General features: G+C 50.3%; 6 protein-coding genes across 6 annotated transcripts; 2 read left to right on the forward strand and 4 right to left on the reverse strand.

The window, feature by feature from the left end:
* Window positions 1-247: 247 nt before the first annotated feature.
* ETH_00019785 (uncharacterized protein) lies at window positions 248-7,432 on the forward strand (the record flags this gene model as incomplete). The annotated part of the gene is made up of 12 exons (XM_013375816.1): window positions 248-299; window positions 437-649; window positions 958-1,096; window positions 1,647-1,728; window positions 1,964-2,080; window positions 2,262-4,180; window positions 4,512-4,712; window positions 5,607-5,752; window positions 6,080-6,207; window positions 6,366-6,955; window positions 7,134-7,240; window positions 7,356-7,432. The coding sequence occupies 12 exons, from the start codon at window positions 248-250 to the stop codon at window positions 7,430-7,432; spliced, it is 3,771 nt and encodes a 1,256-aa protein (XP_013231270.1).
* Window positions 7,433-7,970: 538 nt separating this feature from the next.
* ETH_00019790 (UDP-N-acetylglucosamine transporter, putative) lies at window positions 7,971-9,086 on the reverse strand (the record flags this gene model as incomplete). Its single annotated transcript, XM_013375817.1, has 1 exon — window positions 7,971-9,086. The coding sequence occupies one exon, from the start codon at window positions 9,084-9,086 to the stop codon at window positions 7,971-7,973; it is 1,116 nt and encodes a 371-aa protein (XP_013231271.1).
* Window positions 9,087-9,579: 493 nt separating this feature from the next.
* ETH_00019795 (uncharacterized protein) lies at window positions 9,580-10,307 on the forward strand (the record flags this gene model as incomplete). Its single annotated transcript, XM_013375818.1, has 2 exons — window positions 9,580-9,873; window positions 10,236-10,307. The coding sequence occupies 2 exons, from the start codon at window positions 9,580-9,582 to the stop codon at window positions 10,305-10,307; spliced, it is 366 nt and encodes a 121-aa protein (XP_013231272.1).
* Window positions 10,308-10,633: 326 nt separating this feature from the next.
* ETH_00019800 (uncharacterized protein) lies at window positions 10,634-11,861 on the reverse strand (the record flags this gene model as incomplete). The annotated part of the gene is made up of 3 exons (XM_013375819.1): window positions 10,634-10,810; window positions 10,867-10,922; window positions 11,348-11,861. The coding sequence occupies 3 exons, from the start codon at window positions 11,859-11,861 to the stop codon at window positions 10,634-10,636; spliced, it is 747 nt and encodes a 248-aa protein (XP_013231273.1).
* Window positions 11,862-11,984: 123 nt separating this feature from the next.
* Window positions 11,985-13,067, reverse strand: ETH_00019805 (SR1, related; the record flags this gene model as incomplete). The annotated part of the gene is made up of 2 exons (XM_013375820.1): window positions 11,985-12,229; window positions 12,614-13,067. The coding sequence occupies 2 exons, from the start codon at window positions 13,065-13,067 to the stop codon at window positions 11,985-11,987; spliced, it is 699 nt and encodes a 232-aa protein (XP_013231274.1).
* Window positions 13,068-13,601: 534 nt separating this feature from the next.
* ETH_00019810 (scavenger receptor protein SR2, putative) lies at window positions 13,602-14,412 on the reverse strand (the record flags this gene model as incomplete). The annotated part of the gene is made up of 2 exons (XM_013375821.1): window positions 13,602-13,867; window positions 14,229-14,412. 2 exons carry the CDS (start codon window positions 14,410-14,412, stop codon window positions 13,602-13,604), a joined length of 450 nt encoding a protein of 149 aa, XP_013231275.1.
* Window positions 14,413-14,634: the final 222 nt, after the last annotated feature.

Below are 14,634 nucleotides of genomic sequence, written 5' to 3' on the forward strand. Positions count from 1 at the left end.
TCTGGGTTTGTTGCTGCTGCTTGTTCTTTTGCTGCTGCTGCTGCAGTGGAGCTCTCCCTGGAGTTCGTGCATGCATGCAAAGAGCAGCTTCTGTGGATTTCGCTGTTTTTCTGATTCCCAAAAAGTGGAATTTGCATCAAGAGTTTGAATGAATTAAATGTTTTATTTTTGTTTTTAATTTGTGCTGCAGCTGCAGCACTTTCTGCTGCGGGCTGAGCAGTGCGGCCTCATTGAAAGAAACAAGTCCATGGGCTATCGACGGGCTAAGCCAGCAGCAGAAGAAGAAACAGAATATGAAGGTGCACTAAAGGGTTTAGGGTTTAGGGTTTAGGGTCTAGGGTTTAGGGTGCGTTGAAAGAAACGCGAAGCAGCTTTCGCGGGAAGTTTCGCTGCTGCGCTGCTGCTGCGCTGCTGCTGCGTTGGGGTGTACGTACAGCTCACGCGCCCGCGGCCTTGGGAAATGGCGAAAACCTTTTTGTCACTTCTTCTCTTTTTGGAAATGAAGATTCTCAGTACAGCGCGGAAGCTTTCTCAGACGAAGACAGCAGCAGCAGCAGCAGAAACTTCACAGACTCTTCCTCCAGGGGCTGGGCCGCCCTCAAGAGAAGTGCACTTTCCCGCAGTGCATGCAGCCACGCCGGCTTTGAAGGTAACACTGCTGCTGCTGCTGCCCTTGTTCTTGCTGCTGCTGCTGCTGCTGTCCTTGTTCTTTCTGCTGCTGCTGCTGCTGTCCTTGTTCTTGCTGCTGCTGCCCTTGTTCTTGTTGCGGTTGCTGCAGCTGGCTGTGCACAGTGGGAAGGCAGCAGTGGCTGCAGCTGCAGCAGCTAGGGCTTTGCCGCAGCAGCTGTGGCTTTGCTGCAGCAACTGGGGCTTTGCTGCAGCAGCTGCGTCTTTGCTGTTTGCTGCAGCAGCTGAGGCTTTGCTGCAGCAGCTGTGTCTTTGCTGTTTGCTGCGCAGCAGCTTCTCCGGCGCGGGCCAAAGAAGAAAGCAAGAAGCAGCAGCAGCAAAGAGAAGTGGAAAAAAAAGAAGCTCGAAGATTTGCACTGAGACAAAGATGGGCAGACTTGCAAAGACTCGCCAGAAGCACTCACTTCGGGTCCAACTTCTTTTCTTCTTTTCTTTGTAGTCGTTTCCACTGAAACGACTACAAATGCACTTCTGCAGTTGCTGCTGCTGCAGCTGCCACAGCAGCAGCAGCGGCTGCTGCTGCTGCTGCCTTTAAATGAAAGTTCAATTTTGTTTTTCGAGAGTCTTTTTCTGTCTTAACCGTAAAGCGCGAGTTTATTTTTTGTCAAACTTGTCTCAGTTTTCCCCCGCATTAAATTTTTTTCTGAATTCCTTTTTATTTTTTAATTTATTGACCTCCTCCTTTTCTGAGTTCCCTTTTATGTCTTAATTTGTTGATCTTTTCTCTTTTTTGTGAATTGCCTTTTGATTCAGTCTATTGATCTTCCCTTTCTTCCAAATTCCTTTTTATTTCGATTTAACTTCCTTTTTTTCACTGAATTACCTTTCATTTCGATTTATTATCTTTCTCTTTTCTCCAAATTTCCCTTTATTTCGATTTATTTGCCTCTTTTTTTCTATTTTTTCCACTTTCCACGTTTGCACTTTCTGTGCTGCTACTGCTGCTGCTGCTGCTGCAGGCCTCGTTTCCACCACCCCAGCAGAGAAGAACATGCAAAAGCTCACCGCTTCAGCGCGAGGGGTTTTTCTTTCAGCAGATTTGTGCGTCCTTAGGGTTTAGGGTTTAGGGTTTAGGGTTTGGGGGGTTGCGTTTTCGGCAAGTATGGCTAGAGTTTCGTTTGCATTTGGAGCTGCATGCAGCAACTTGGGACTTTGAAGAGGAGCTTTTCCGTTTTATTCATTTCACTTGCGCTTTTCTGGGTCTGTTTCAAAAATAAATAAAAATAAATTCTGTTTTCCTCTTTTTCGTTTTTTCATTTCTGCTGCACTTCCGCAGGATGTGGTGTACGTACGCCCCCCCCAGGAGCTGCAAGGCCGACACCGCGAAGCTGTCGAAGAGTATTTAAAACAACTTCCGCGCATGCACAAGTTGTTGGCAGAGCCGCACAAGTTGGTGGGTGTTTATTTGGGGCTTTTGGTGGGGTTGTGGTTGCTGCGCGGTGCATGCATGCATGCGCATGCACATGGGTGTCCGTCGCATGCGCGGCGCGTTTCAGCTGTTTCTGCGGGATTTGGGGCTTTTTGCATGCGTTTTTGCGTGCGTTTTTTCTTTTTTTCTTTTCTATTGTTGCCAGGCCCTCGCTGCCAAGTATGGACTCGTAAAAGTCACCGAAAACCCCGATCTGGACTCCCCCCCCGAGATCGAGCGGCAGGCAGACCCCTGGCAGCAAGCAGCAGCAGCAGACCACTGGTCCGAGCTGCATGCAGCATTTGGATACACCCCGTGGGACCTGCTGGCCTCCAGAGGAAGCTGCAACTTTATTCCCAAGGACTTGGCGGAAAAACTCGAAAACAAACAAAAAAGAGAAGCTGCCGAGGCCTTCCAAAGTCCGCAAACTCCGAAACATAGAGATGCAGCAGCAGCTTCCTCAAGACCTTCCTCGCCCTTCAAAACCAACAGAAAAGCAGCAGCAGCAGCAGCGCCCACAGACGCTGCTGCTACCCCCAAGAGGGCCGCAGCGGAGGCGCGAGCCAAGTCCAGCAGCAGCAGCAGCAGCAGCAGCAGCAGCAGCAGCAGCAGCAGCATAGTTGTAGGGGAAGCAAAGACTCCAATAAGGACATTGAATAGAGGCTCGAATTCTTCTTTTCGGGAAGCAGCCAGCAGCTGCAGCAGCCCCACAAGAACGCCTCTTTCTAGCTGCAGACTGCAGCAGCAAAGTTCGCAAAAGTTTTCAGAAAATAAATCAAGTGACGAGAAAGAGTGGGAGCAGCAGCGAGTTGCGGGGGCGCGAGCTGTCGATACACCCCAAGTGCAGGCGTCTCGCGCGCCTCATCAGAGCGCCGAGCAAATCACTTTTTTAAATTTGCAAAAAAGTAAAAACGGCGAGAAGCAAAAAGAAACCAAAGACAATGAGCAGCAGTCTCAGGAGAAAGAAGCACCCCCGCTTGCTGCTGCTGCAGCTCCTGCTGCTGCAGCAGCAACTGCTGCTGCAGCAGCAACTGCTGCTGCAGCAGCAACTGCTGCTGCAGCAGCAACTGCTGCTGAACCAGTAGCTGCTGCTGGCCGAGACCCTGCTTCTGCGCCAGCTACCGCTGCTGCAGCGGCTGCTGCTGCAACGCCAACCGCTGTGGCTGCTGCTGCTGCTGCTGCTCCGTCAGTCCTTTCCACCCCACCAGTTGCTGCTGCAGGTGCTGCTGCAGTTGCTGCTGTTCAGCCACTTGCTGCTCCAGCAGTTCCTGCCTGGGTGTCTGATGCAGCAGCTTCCGATTCGGTATCTCCTGCTGCACTGTCATCAGCTGCTGCAGCCACACCTGCTGCTGCTGCAGATGCTGCAGCAGCAGCAGCAGATGCTGCAGCAGCAGCAGCTGCTGCTGCTGCTGCCGCTCCTCTAAAACAGTCAACTGTCTCGGGAAATGAAGTTGCTTCTGAAGAAAAGATTTCCACAGCAGCTCAAAGCTCCACAGACACCTCAGCAGTATCAACCCCTGAGTCCTCAGTGGATGCAAAACTACAGCAGCAGCAGCAGCAACGGGAGCAGCAGCAGCAGCGGCAGCAGGATCCGAAGCGCGTTTCGAGCAGCCGCAATTACAATGCTGGGGGCCCTCGGCAAATGAAGCTGACGGATCTTTTTCGATTTACTTTCAACAAAATAAAAAACAAAAAGAATATTTCAATGCCTCCTTTGATTTACAAGTTTGCTGCTGATGCTGCAGCAGCAGAAGACGAAGAGTCCGAAGAAGAAATAAAACCGACAAAAAACAGAAAAAGAAAACTCATTGATGATGACGCACCAGCAGCAGCAGAGCTGCCGGAAGTGCAGCTGCCTCCCGCTGCTGCTGCTGCAGCCAGCGAAGCAGCTGACGCAGCAGCAGCAGCAGCAACAGAAGCTCCTACTGGGCCCGAAGCCACTCCGGAGGAAGCCCCAGCTGCTGCTGCTGCTTCTGAATCTGCTTCTGAAGCAGCTCGGCTGGAGGAGAAAAGGCGGCGGAAGGAACTTCGCAAAAAGCAGAAAGCAGAAGAATTGAAAAGACAAAGAAGATTAGAAAGGAAAAAGTGCGAGTTGCACACAGCAGTAGACACACACGCACAAGCTGCATACGCATGCATTCGCATGCAAGTGCATGCGTGCATACCCATGCATGCAAATGCATGCGCAAGCATTTGCATGCATTTGCGTGCATGCGTGCGTTTGCATGCAAGTGCTTGCGCATGCATTTGCATGCACACATTTGCATGCATGCACACATTTGCATGCATGCACACATTTGCACGCATGCACGTATTTGCATGCATGCACGCATTTGCATGCATGCACGCATTTGCATGCATGCACACTTGGATGCATGCACCTGAAGCGGGGCTGGGTGGGTGCGGCTGTGCAAAGGCACATGCGGGAAGTCGTGCGTCGGATGATGGAGTACGAGGCGGAGGAAAACGACGAAGAACTCAAAGAAGATGAAGAGTACGCAGCAGCTCTGCAGGAGTTGAAGACGCGGCTGGCGAGAGAAGAAGAAGAAGATGATGAAGAAGATGAAGACAGGCAAGTCTTTTCGAAGGACACACGCGGACTTGCAAATCTTGCAAAGTCTTGTTTTTAATGTTGAACAATTCGACTTGCAGATCTTGCAAAGTTTTGTTTTGAATGTTGAGCAATTGGACTTGCAAATTTTTGCAAATGTTTGTTTTGAATGTTGAACAATTGAACTTGCAAATCTTGCAAAGTTTTGCTCTGAATTTTAAACACTCGGACTTGCAAATTTTTGCAGTTTTGTTTTGAATTTCAAACACTCGCAACTTGCAAGTCTTTCCAAAGTTTCCTCTTTGCCGCATTTTTGCAAAAGGGGTTCCCGCGCTTTGTTCCAAGTCCTTGGATCGGGTCTTATTCCTGGACTTGTACAGGATTCTTTTTGTGAATTTGTAGCCGCATGATATAATATAATTATTTGTTTGTTTGTTTGTTTGTTTATTTGTTTATTTATTTGTATAAATGCATGCTGCTGTCGTTGTGATCTCTGTGAAGGAGTTGATTCATATTAAACAAAAAAGCTGGGAATAGTCTTAGTTCGGGGCCATACGCAAAAAGACTTATGAAAAGGACTTATGCTGATGCGAGCGTAGAATCCATATAATAAAATAGAAACGCATGCAGATGATTTGGGTTTGTGTGCAAAAATGCATGCATGCATGCGTGCTTGCATGCATGCATATGTATTCATCTACATAACTGAAAGGGCACGCGCAATGCACGTATGTGGAAATTATGGTGAGTGTGAGGATACACAAGTATGTTATTGGTATGTTTCCACGAAACCTGTATTTTGATGTATGTGTTGCAAAAGCACATATGTATTTTATATATATAATATGTAGTATATATACATATATATGAAATGCACATGTATATATGTACACATCTTTGAATATAAAGATGTAAATTTATGTATTTGTTTCGAGAACTGCGTGGCAATCTCTTGTTCAGCGAGGCGGAGTTTCTTGAAGACCTGATTGCGGCACCTGAAGATGTGGACTTCGACGAGCGAAATGAAGACCGCCCAGCGATGAAAATGAAACTGCAAAAAGATTCGGGAGAGAGAGAAGAAGAAGTTTACCAGAGGTTCATTGGAAGTGAGCCAAAAGAGAAAAGCTGAATTAAAGGTTTTTCAGAATTCAGCTTTGATGCAAAATGTTGCACAAACGGGGGGTGCCTCTATGTGTGCAATCATACGAGCATTTCTCTACTTTTAACTGAGTTATTTAAAGTCCCCTTTTCATTTATATTTAATAAATACACATATATTCAATTCCACACGTGCTCATCTATGTAGCCCTTCCTGCATACGCATTTTTCATGCATGTGCATTTGTATATGCATGCACATTCCCGTTTTTAACGAAAAAAACGCGGGAAAACAGAAATGTTTCTTTATTTCCCTTTTCTTATTTAACTTTAAAGGATATCACCGAGGCGGAGACAAAGAAGGCCAAGAACTGACAGAACAGGAAATGCTGGAGCTTGAGCTCGAGGAGCGGCGCCGGCAAATTGCAAAAAGAAGAAAATTGTTCGGCGAGGGCGAGTTTGCGGTGCGTTTTGAATTGAAAACATGCCTCTTGTGTTTATTTTGGTTTTTTAAATAGATACATGAGTTTTTGTTTTGATTAATTCATTTATTCATTCACTTACTGAGGATCTGCAGCATCCATCGGCACAGGCTCACACTGTATTTCGCTGAAACCCGTAGGGAATGGACGTAGATGACTGGCTTTCTGAAAGCGACGAGTCGGACTCGAATTCTGACACTGAAAAAGAGGAAGAAGTTTCGGAAACTCCTGCAGAGGAAATTGTCCGGTGGTCGACAATAGCATTAACAGAAGAAACGAAAGATATTACGGGAGAATTCGCCGCAGCAGCCAGCCGAAACCCTGCAGATCTTGTTGCAAGATGCATGGAGAATGCATCTCGCCGCCAAAAGATACAAGTTTTGCGTCCGTTGCCTGTAAAGGAATTCAAGAAATTGGATGCAACTTGTGCAAACATTAGAAGTGAAGCTCATCATAGTGGCGGGAAGCACCTCGACAAGGAAGTTGTCGAAGTCGAAGGGCCGCAGGAGCATGCGCAGGAGCATTCAACGGAGGCGCAGAGCGAAAAGGCAATTGAAGGCTTGGAAAGCGACGAAGACGAAATGGAAAACTTGTACAAGAAAGCATCTCTAGCTAAAGCCAAGCCCGCGGATCTTCTCCGCAACAAACACAATCAGAACTGCCCGCCTGCGCAGTGCATTCGTTTCTCGCCGAGCTTCCGGCGCGACTTGGAGCTCTCCGGCAGCAGCAGGTAATAATGCCAAGAGCCTGCAGGCTAAAACAAACATGGCTAAAACAAGCAGGATTTAATGTCAAGATTCAGATCCGTTGTTTTCTAAGACGGTGCTGACTCACTGTTAGGGCTGCAGCGGTCTAGGGAATAGATAGAAATCTGCAACCTTTCTGACTCTACTGTTTCGCTTCTGCAGTCGAAATGTAGTTCCAGTCTTTGAGGGCTTTCGTTCTCGACCTGTTCCCAAGCCGAAGACAATAAGCCCGCAAGAGTCGCACGGCGCCGCGGCTTCGCGGAAAGCCAGTGAGACAACTTGTGCAAATCACCAAGTCCTGTGAATTCCCTGGCTGTGCCGCAGCGTTTTTGTACACAAGTTATTAGATGATCTTTTTCGTTTTGTTCTGTTGCGTTGTTCTAGGTTCTGGGTTCTCGGGGCTGCTGACGCGGTCCGTGAACCTCTCTGGCGAAAAGCAGCGGAAACCGAAGTCGAAATGAAGCGTTACAAACCTCATTGGAATGTAGAGATGCTCCTCTTGATTAAGCAAAATAAATACTTGAATATAACGCCGCAACTCCCCACTTCCAACTAGTTGCAGCCACATTTGGCTCTGCGGAAGCTCCGCCCAATTTTTTGCAGACAATTTGGGGAACAAGCTTCCCACTCTATCTTTTGTTCAGGTCAAATCAAAATGCAGTTGCAGCTAAGAAATAGAAGTTGCTGCGTCCCATAAGCAGTGCTATGTGTCCTTGCGCACTGCAGACAGCCCAGTGGTAATACTTGGAACTTAACGTTGAACTAAGCCATGCCTGCTTCCGATACTGCAGAATGCTGCGGGAATACTGCAACAAAAACATTGTGCATGTCAGCACAAACAAGCGGAAAGAGTTTGTTTCCAAGTTCCTGCTTTGCAAGTTCCCCTACACAGCTCTTAGTAGAGGCTCAACGCAAGCACACCAAATCTGTGCAGAGGCGGCAACTGCGTGACCCAAACGAAGAGGCAATTAAAAAGGAAGCAAAAACAATGAACGAGGGTCAAGCTGGCATTGCACGGGAGCGATGGTGAACATTTGAATCTGATGAAACAACTGCTGCCTCCGCTGCCCGGACCAGCTCGGTGTACTTTTTGGCTCCAGCTTGGTTGAAAGGAGAAAACGGATTTTCGACAACGTACAAATATGTGGCGACGAGGACAAGAAGCGTGCCGATGCAGAAGAGGAGGGATGGGAAGAAGTCACCCACAATCCACCACGACATCAGACAGGAAAACACAATAGACATGGCGTTTCCGAAGCACTTAAGTATGTTATCTGCGTACTTCAACACAGCAGCTACCACGAGGCCGCCCAGAGCCTGCAGCAAAATCGCAGCCACCGTCATTCTGCTGTATCCCTGGAAAAACCCGTTTTGCCTTATCGCCTCGCCGTCGTTCCAGAAAGCCCCCACGAGCCCCGCAAGGACTCCGTAAATGGCGAGCTGCATATTATTTACCCAGATCGTTGCAGTTTTTTGCTTCAGCAGCTTCTCCAGATACACCCCGGCAAGACCACTGGTCAGGCACGCGCAGAGGACCGCAACTAGCCCGATGAAGGGGCTCTGCGGGGAGCCCATTGCTGCCTTGGGTCGCTCTGACGATCCGGGATATTGAATAAGACTGACGCCTATAAATAAGAGAAAAAGAGCTGACCAGCGCAGCACTGAAAGCCGTCTTCCCAGGATAAGCACTGAGAGCAGGGCGGTGGTGAGGATCTTGAGCTGATACGTCACTTGATACATCGCTCCCGAGAGGTTCGAAAGAGCTATGAAGATCAGGTTGTTCTGAAGAGCATAGAGGAGCCCCGGGACGCCAACTTTCGCCATTTCCACCGGGTTTCCCATGATGTCGCGGTGCACTGTTGCCAGCGTCTGGCGCAGGCTCATGTTCTGTTCGTACCAGACCAGCGGGATGGAGGTGAGGAGCTTCACCACCTCAGCGGATACAACTGCTGTCGTCGCGAGGTAGGGGGGCCCCTCAGGGACCCACTTGCTGGATCGTGAAAGCCTCAACACGCTAACGCTCGCCACAGTCTGTCCGACCAACGCCAGCAGCGCCACCCACCGCATGGGCACGCCGAGGAAAGTGGGGTTCCCACAGGGCTTCGAAGAAGTCATTTTAGGTCGTTTGGGTTGCTGCTGGGGCTCCCGATCTCAGGAGAAACGCCTAAAGCCGCTGCCCCGCGTGCTGCTGTGCACACACGCCCTAAAAAAGCACTACGGCGTCAAACAAATCAACCAAGATGGGCATTTGACTTGGGCGTCATGGCAGTACGGGGGGCTGAGCCGAAACACTGACGCCTACCGGGGGCTCTGTGCTCCAGGGCTATACACGGCGAGCCTACACGAGGCTGCACGAGCCCTCAATTATAATGAAATATAAAAGTGGAAACGAGGGGAAATTATTAATACTCTTGTGTTCTGCGTTTCTGGGAAGCAGCAGCGCCACGGTCCGGCCCCAGCCGCCACTGGGCTGGTAACACTCAGAGCTGTAGTTGAATCGGCGGATGCGTTGACAGTTCAGCGTTTCTATCAATTATGGATTCTTTTATTGCATTTAGTTCATCTTTTTACTTTCCGAGTCCCACTACAAACTCCTGAATGTCCAACAATGCTTAACTCTTCGCTTCTCCACCGCATGCAGCCCATCCGGCGCGCCGGCGCTCTCGTTTCCCGGCAAGTTTCGGGCAGCAGCAGCGCCAGAAGCTTCAGCACCGAAGGCGGAAGGCTTCTGAATCCAAACCCGAGGCCCACGCAGTACCAGACGGTGATAGTGAATGAAGCTGTGAACCCTGCCCCCGGAAAGCCCTTCAGCTTCACGCCCTACATCGTGGGCTTGGGCGTGTTCATGTTCGTGTTTCCCTGCATGCAGACCACCATGGAACTTCGGAAATACTACAAAGAGGTGAAAACACGAGAACTAGTGACCACTGGTCTCTTGAGTCTGCGCTGCTGCCTTGTTGCTAAACATAACCTGCTGCTGCAGCACGAGGGCTGTTCTTCTTCCTTCTAAGCAGAAGCACAAGACTCAGGCTCTGCACTTTCTACTGCAGCATCACTTGATGCAGTCCGACAGTTATAAGGAGTCAGTTTCTTTCAAGAGTCATTAAATTGCCGTTAGTTTGCATTTATCTAGCCTTAATGACACTATCCAGTGAAGAAAAGTGTTGAATGGTGATGGGCTTTTCGCTGCGTTAACTGCATTAAGTGAGAAGAACGCGACAGCTGAGCTGTGCTTGCTGTGGCTGTTGTGGGGCTGCTGTACAGACAGAGCACTTGTACCGCGACGGCTGGAACAGACACCACTACGACAAGATGAAGGACCAGTACTTGTCTTAGTCTTATTTCAGAATTTTCAGAAGTTTCAAAAAGAGGCAAGCCTATTTTGCTTCCCATTGAAGAAGCTGCGCCGTCGCTGTTGAAGCAACAAAAAAGCTAAATAGTGATCAGAAGTGTTTTTTACATCGAGGGGGAACCCGTTGTGAAGTGTATCTACAGCTGGCGCAGCTGCTGCTGCTGCAGCAGGCCCGTGCTGCTGCTCCTAAGTGGACTGGCTGGAAATGGGCTGCTGCTGTACGTACAGTGCAGCGGGCAAAGCTGAGGCTGTCAGAATTGCGAATTTGCTGCAGTGGATCCAGTTCAGAAATGTTTGCATGCATCGCGTTTTAGCCAGTTCCCGAGCTGCTGCTGCTGCGGGTGCTCGAGGCTGGAGATGCCACGACGAACACGAAAGAACGGATATATCCTCCGCTGGACTCGGATTTGATTCCATTCATTTCGCTGCCTGCAAACTTTGGCCTTGCGTCTGAGGCAAACAACTCAACTTCTCCGCCGCCGTTAGTCTGGACAGCCCAGCTCATACTCTGCAGCAACTTGAATATTCAGAGTAGTTTCTCACCAGTGCTCCTGCATGCATAGCCGCCCGACAAACTGATGAAATAGGACTGTAGAAACCTGAAAAGAAGTCATCAAAAGATAAATAGTTTCAAAATTTCAGCCAAGTGCTGCAGCTTACCGCTTCCGTACACGTGGGCGTTGGTGCTGGCAGCGCAGCCAGCGGGACATAATACAAGTTCGCGTTCGCCGAGTCCCAACTTGAGTGTGAAGATTCCGTTTGCGTCGCATGCAAGAGTTTGGAAAAGAGGCGCCGGTTCAACAGAGAACGAGCGGAGTTCCGGGTTTCTACTCGGCGTGCTGTTGATGCCTGAAGTGTGCTTGTGCATGAACTCCGGTGTACGTACACTTGAAACAGCAGACACGTGCAGGCGCAGGTGCTTTCGTTCGAAAACAAACAACTTATGTAGTGTTATATGAACACTCGCAACAGTGCAAGCCGCTACAGCCCTCTCTGCATGCCCTCTGCGGAGATCTGCACCCACCGAAGTGCCCTTGTGAAGCGTCATACGACGCACGCCCTGCTGCCAGCGTCACTAGCAAGTTTCCTCCTTCTTTTGGCACGGCTCCTGCATGCAGCCCCGCCTTGCAAACTGAGCTTTTCGAGGTGTAATATCTGCAGCCTTCCAGCGGCGCTATCCCCTGAAGGCAGTCTGGGGGGCAGTGGGCTAAGATTTTCTGCCCGATGTGGCCGTTGAACTCGGGACGGCGGAGAGAGTCGGAGCAGGAGAGGTACACTGCATGCTTTGCTGGGATTGCTGCAGCAGCAGCAGCAGCAGCCCACGCAGGCCGCTGCGGGGAGCAGGCAGAAAGGCACAATCTGCCGTCATCTGTCCTTCTGCTTTCGCTGGGCACTTCTGGGACGTGAGCGGCGAGGGCCTCGGCGCTGAAGGCCTTCTGTATTGTGGCGATTGGAACTTCTTGGTTAAAGAGTTTAACTCCTAAAATATCTCCTTCAAAGTAGTCCGCTTCGGCCGCACTGGCGCGCCCGATAATCATTTTGCCCTGCAGCAACTGTGTGCTCCGCGGGCTGCGCTGGGGTGTATCGACAGCTCACCCTCAAGTTGATGTCGAAGTCGGCCTTCTCGGAAGCCACGGACTTTCCGTTCACAAAAACACAAATTAGACGCTTCGTGGTGGAGAAAGTTGCGGCGGCGTCGAATCTTTCTGAATTTCTTTTCGCATTCCAGTTGCTGCTGCTGCTGTCACTCTTTGCTGCTCACCGCCCAGCTTTGGCTTGAAGCCACTCTTGACTTGGTAGGGGTGGCAGGTCTGTTCGAAGATCAGCTCGTCGTTCGGATCGACAACAAGAGAGAAGCCTTCGCAGTCGCTGTGGGCCAGCAGCGTCCGCCACTGCCCGAGTCCGCCTAACATTCAATAAGCAGCAAAAAGACTTTTTTCTTTGCAACTCCACTTGCCTGTGACTGCCGCGCGGACTATGACGGTGAAGTCCCTTATGGTGGAGACCAGGCTGCCCTCGGCGAGGCTGGAGACATCCACGAAGTCCGAGGGCTTTCCGTGAAACCCTGAAGAGTCTGTGCAAATGGACTTGTGGTGAAGAGCCTGTGGGCCGCACCTCTGAAGCCGTCTGGTGGAAACCAGTGGAAAATGTCTTCGGGCTGGGACGCCGGAGTTGCGTGCAGTTCAATCATGCGGCTATATGGCCCTGCAGGCGGCGCTGCTGTTTGCAGTTTCGTTCAAAAAAATGGAAATGACGCATTTCTTGTTCAGAAAATATTCCCGAGACTCACTGCTCGCAGACAGCTGGTCTCCCGCACTAAGAGCCCTCGAGCTGCTGCTTCCTGCAACAAACTGCTGCTCTGAACCGGAAAGTCCTCCATAAGAAACCCAGTCGTTGTGCAAAGTTGCATTGACTCTTCGCAGAGTAGTTGAGTCCCTGCGTTTCGCGGGCCCTCTTCGCTGCAGGAAATTGCCGCGTGGGCTGTGGACGCTGATGCCAGCTGGCTTGGCAGCAGCAGCACTCTGCGTTGCTGCAGCTTGCTGCTGCACTTGAACACCGGCAGCAGCAGCCAGCGGGGTTCCCGTAGCTTTACCAGCAGCAACTGCAGGTGCAGCAGCTGCAGCTCCAGACGGAGAGGCAGCAGGTGCTGCGGAAGAAGCTGCTGCAGCAGGTACGCCAGCTGCTGCAGCGCCACCACTTGGCTGCTGCGTACCCGTAGCTGCAGACTGAACAGCAGCAGGCATTGTTTGCGAAATCTCAAATGTGGCTGGCTGCTGGGGGGCCCCTGGCCCCGATGCTGTCTGAAGTAGCGGGGGCCCCCGGCTCGTGACCAAGAGGCTGTGGACAGAATGATCCACTCGCGCAGTGGTGACTGAAGAGCAGTTCAATTCACATTCACATTCAAACAGGATAAGCAAAATTTGGAGATCATGCAAAAGCTTTCTCTTACAAGATTGGGGGTAGGGGCCGTTCTCTTCGCTGTGAAGGCCGTGGCTTTCCAGGCTCGAAAAATGGTGCTGTCCATGTCCAACAACAAGAAGGCATTCGCCGCCGTCCTTCGTGATAGTGCCGCTGTGAATAGCAGCTCGGCACACCTGACAGACAATATTCATGTTTTCATGTTTTCATGTTTTCATGTTTTCTTAAGGAAAGTGCGCCAGTAGATAGGCCTACAGCAGAGCTGGCTGTGTATATAAAAGCTCCTTTCAAATCTCCTCCCGCAGACCTGAAGCCAGTGACAACTTCGAAGCTTTCGGGCTCGCTGGGATTCATTCCACTTACTCGCAGCTGGGAGGGCATACAACTAGCCGCATAGTTCCCGGAGGCCCAGCCAGGCCACTTTTTGTCTCGAGAGTGTCAAAGCAGGTGAGGTGGACCAGAGACAGAAACCGCTTCTTCTGAACTGCGGCTTCTTCCTTGTGAAACGCTCCAACACCAGAGGGATCGCCATCCCCCTCACACGCAATCACCACGTCTTCGTCGTGCACGCAGTAAATGTCATCGCCCACAGCGTGGGGGCACTGATTCAGAGAAGCCTCTCTGCCTGCATTTGAAAATTCAATTCAAAAGGAACCGCCCAAAACTCTCAAGTCTGTGCAGAGCAAACCTGTGCACGCAAAGTTGACGGCGGCAATTTTTTCCCGCTCTGTCCCACAGTAGTTTTGCCCCATAATGCTTGTACAGCTTTCGTTGCCAGGCCCCTTATCCTTAAGCCAGAATGCAATGCTGCTCTTGTGCAGAGCACGATTTCTCAGCCTACCTTGACATTGCTGTACCCCATCTGACGACAAGCAACCTGCTCAGACTGCAAAGACCAGCCGTCTGAACAAACACTGCCGAAACCTGGGGCAAGTATTTCAAGTTGTTTTCGCAAAACAATAGCTCTTCAACAAGGAGAAACAGACCGTTCTCGTAAAACTGAAGTCGTCCTATTCCCGACTGTGCAGGTGTGCCCGTGGGACCAACAATGCGGATTGTGCCTGGCTCTGGCGCCACACCAGAAAGCCTGTTTGTACATTTCACAACAACGTCGTCATCGTGTTTCAAACATGTTGCTGTAGGTGGCTCCGCTGGGCAGTCGGCTAGCATTGCCTCATTTCCTTTGCACTAAAACCGACGCATGCGCTGTGGTTGCCTTGAACGGAAGCTAGAAACTGCTTACACTAATGCCTGAAAATTATTAGCTAATTCTTGATCTAACCACTGGCTTTATGAATGAAAGAACATACCTGTGGATGCCACGGGATAACCCTTATCTGCGCACAAGACCGCCCCCTCCACGTCTTTGCAGCCTTCTACTAATTGAACACC

This window comes from Eimeria tenella, genomic scaffold, assembly GCF_000499545.2.
Source record: "Eimeria tenella Houghton genomic scaffold, Eth_scaff3, whole genome shotgun sequence".
In the NCBI taxonomy this organism is placed as follows: Eukaryota; Apicomplexa; class Conoidasida; order Eucoccidiorida; family Eimeriidae; genus Eimeria; species Eimeria tenella.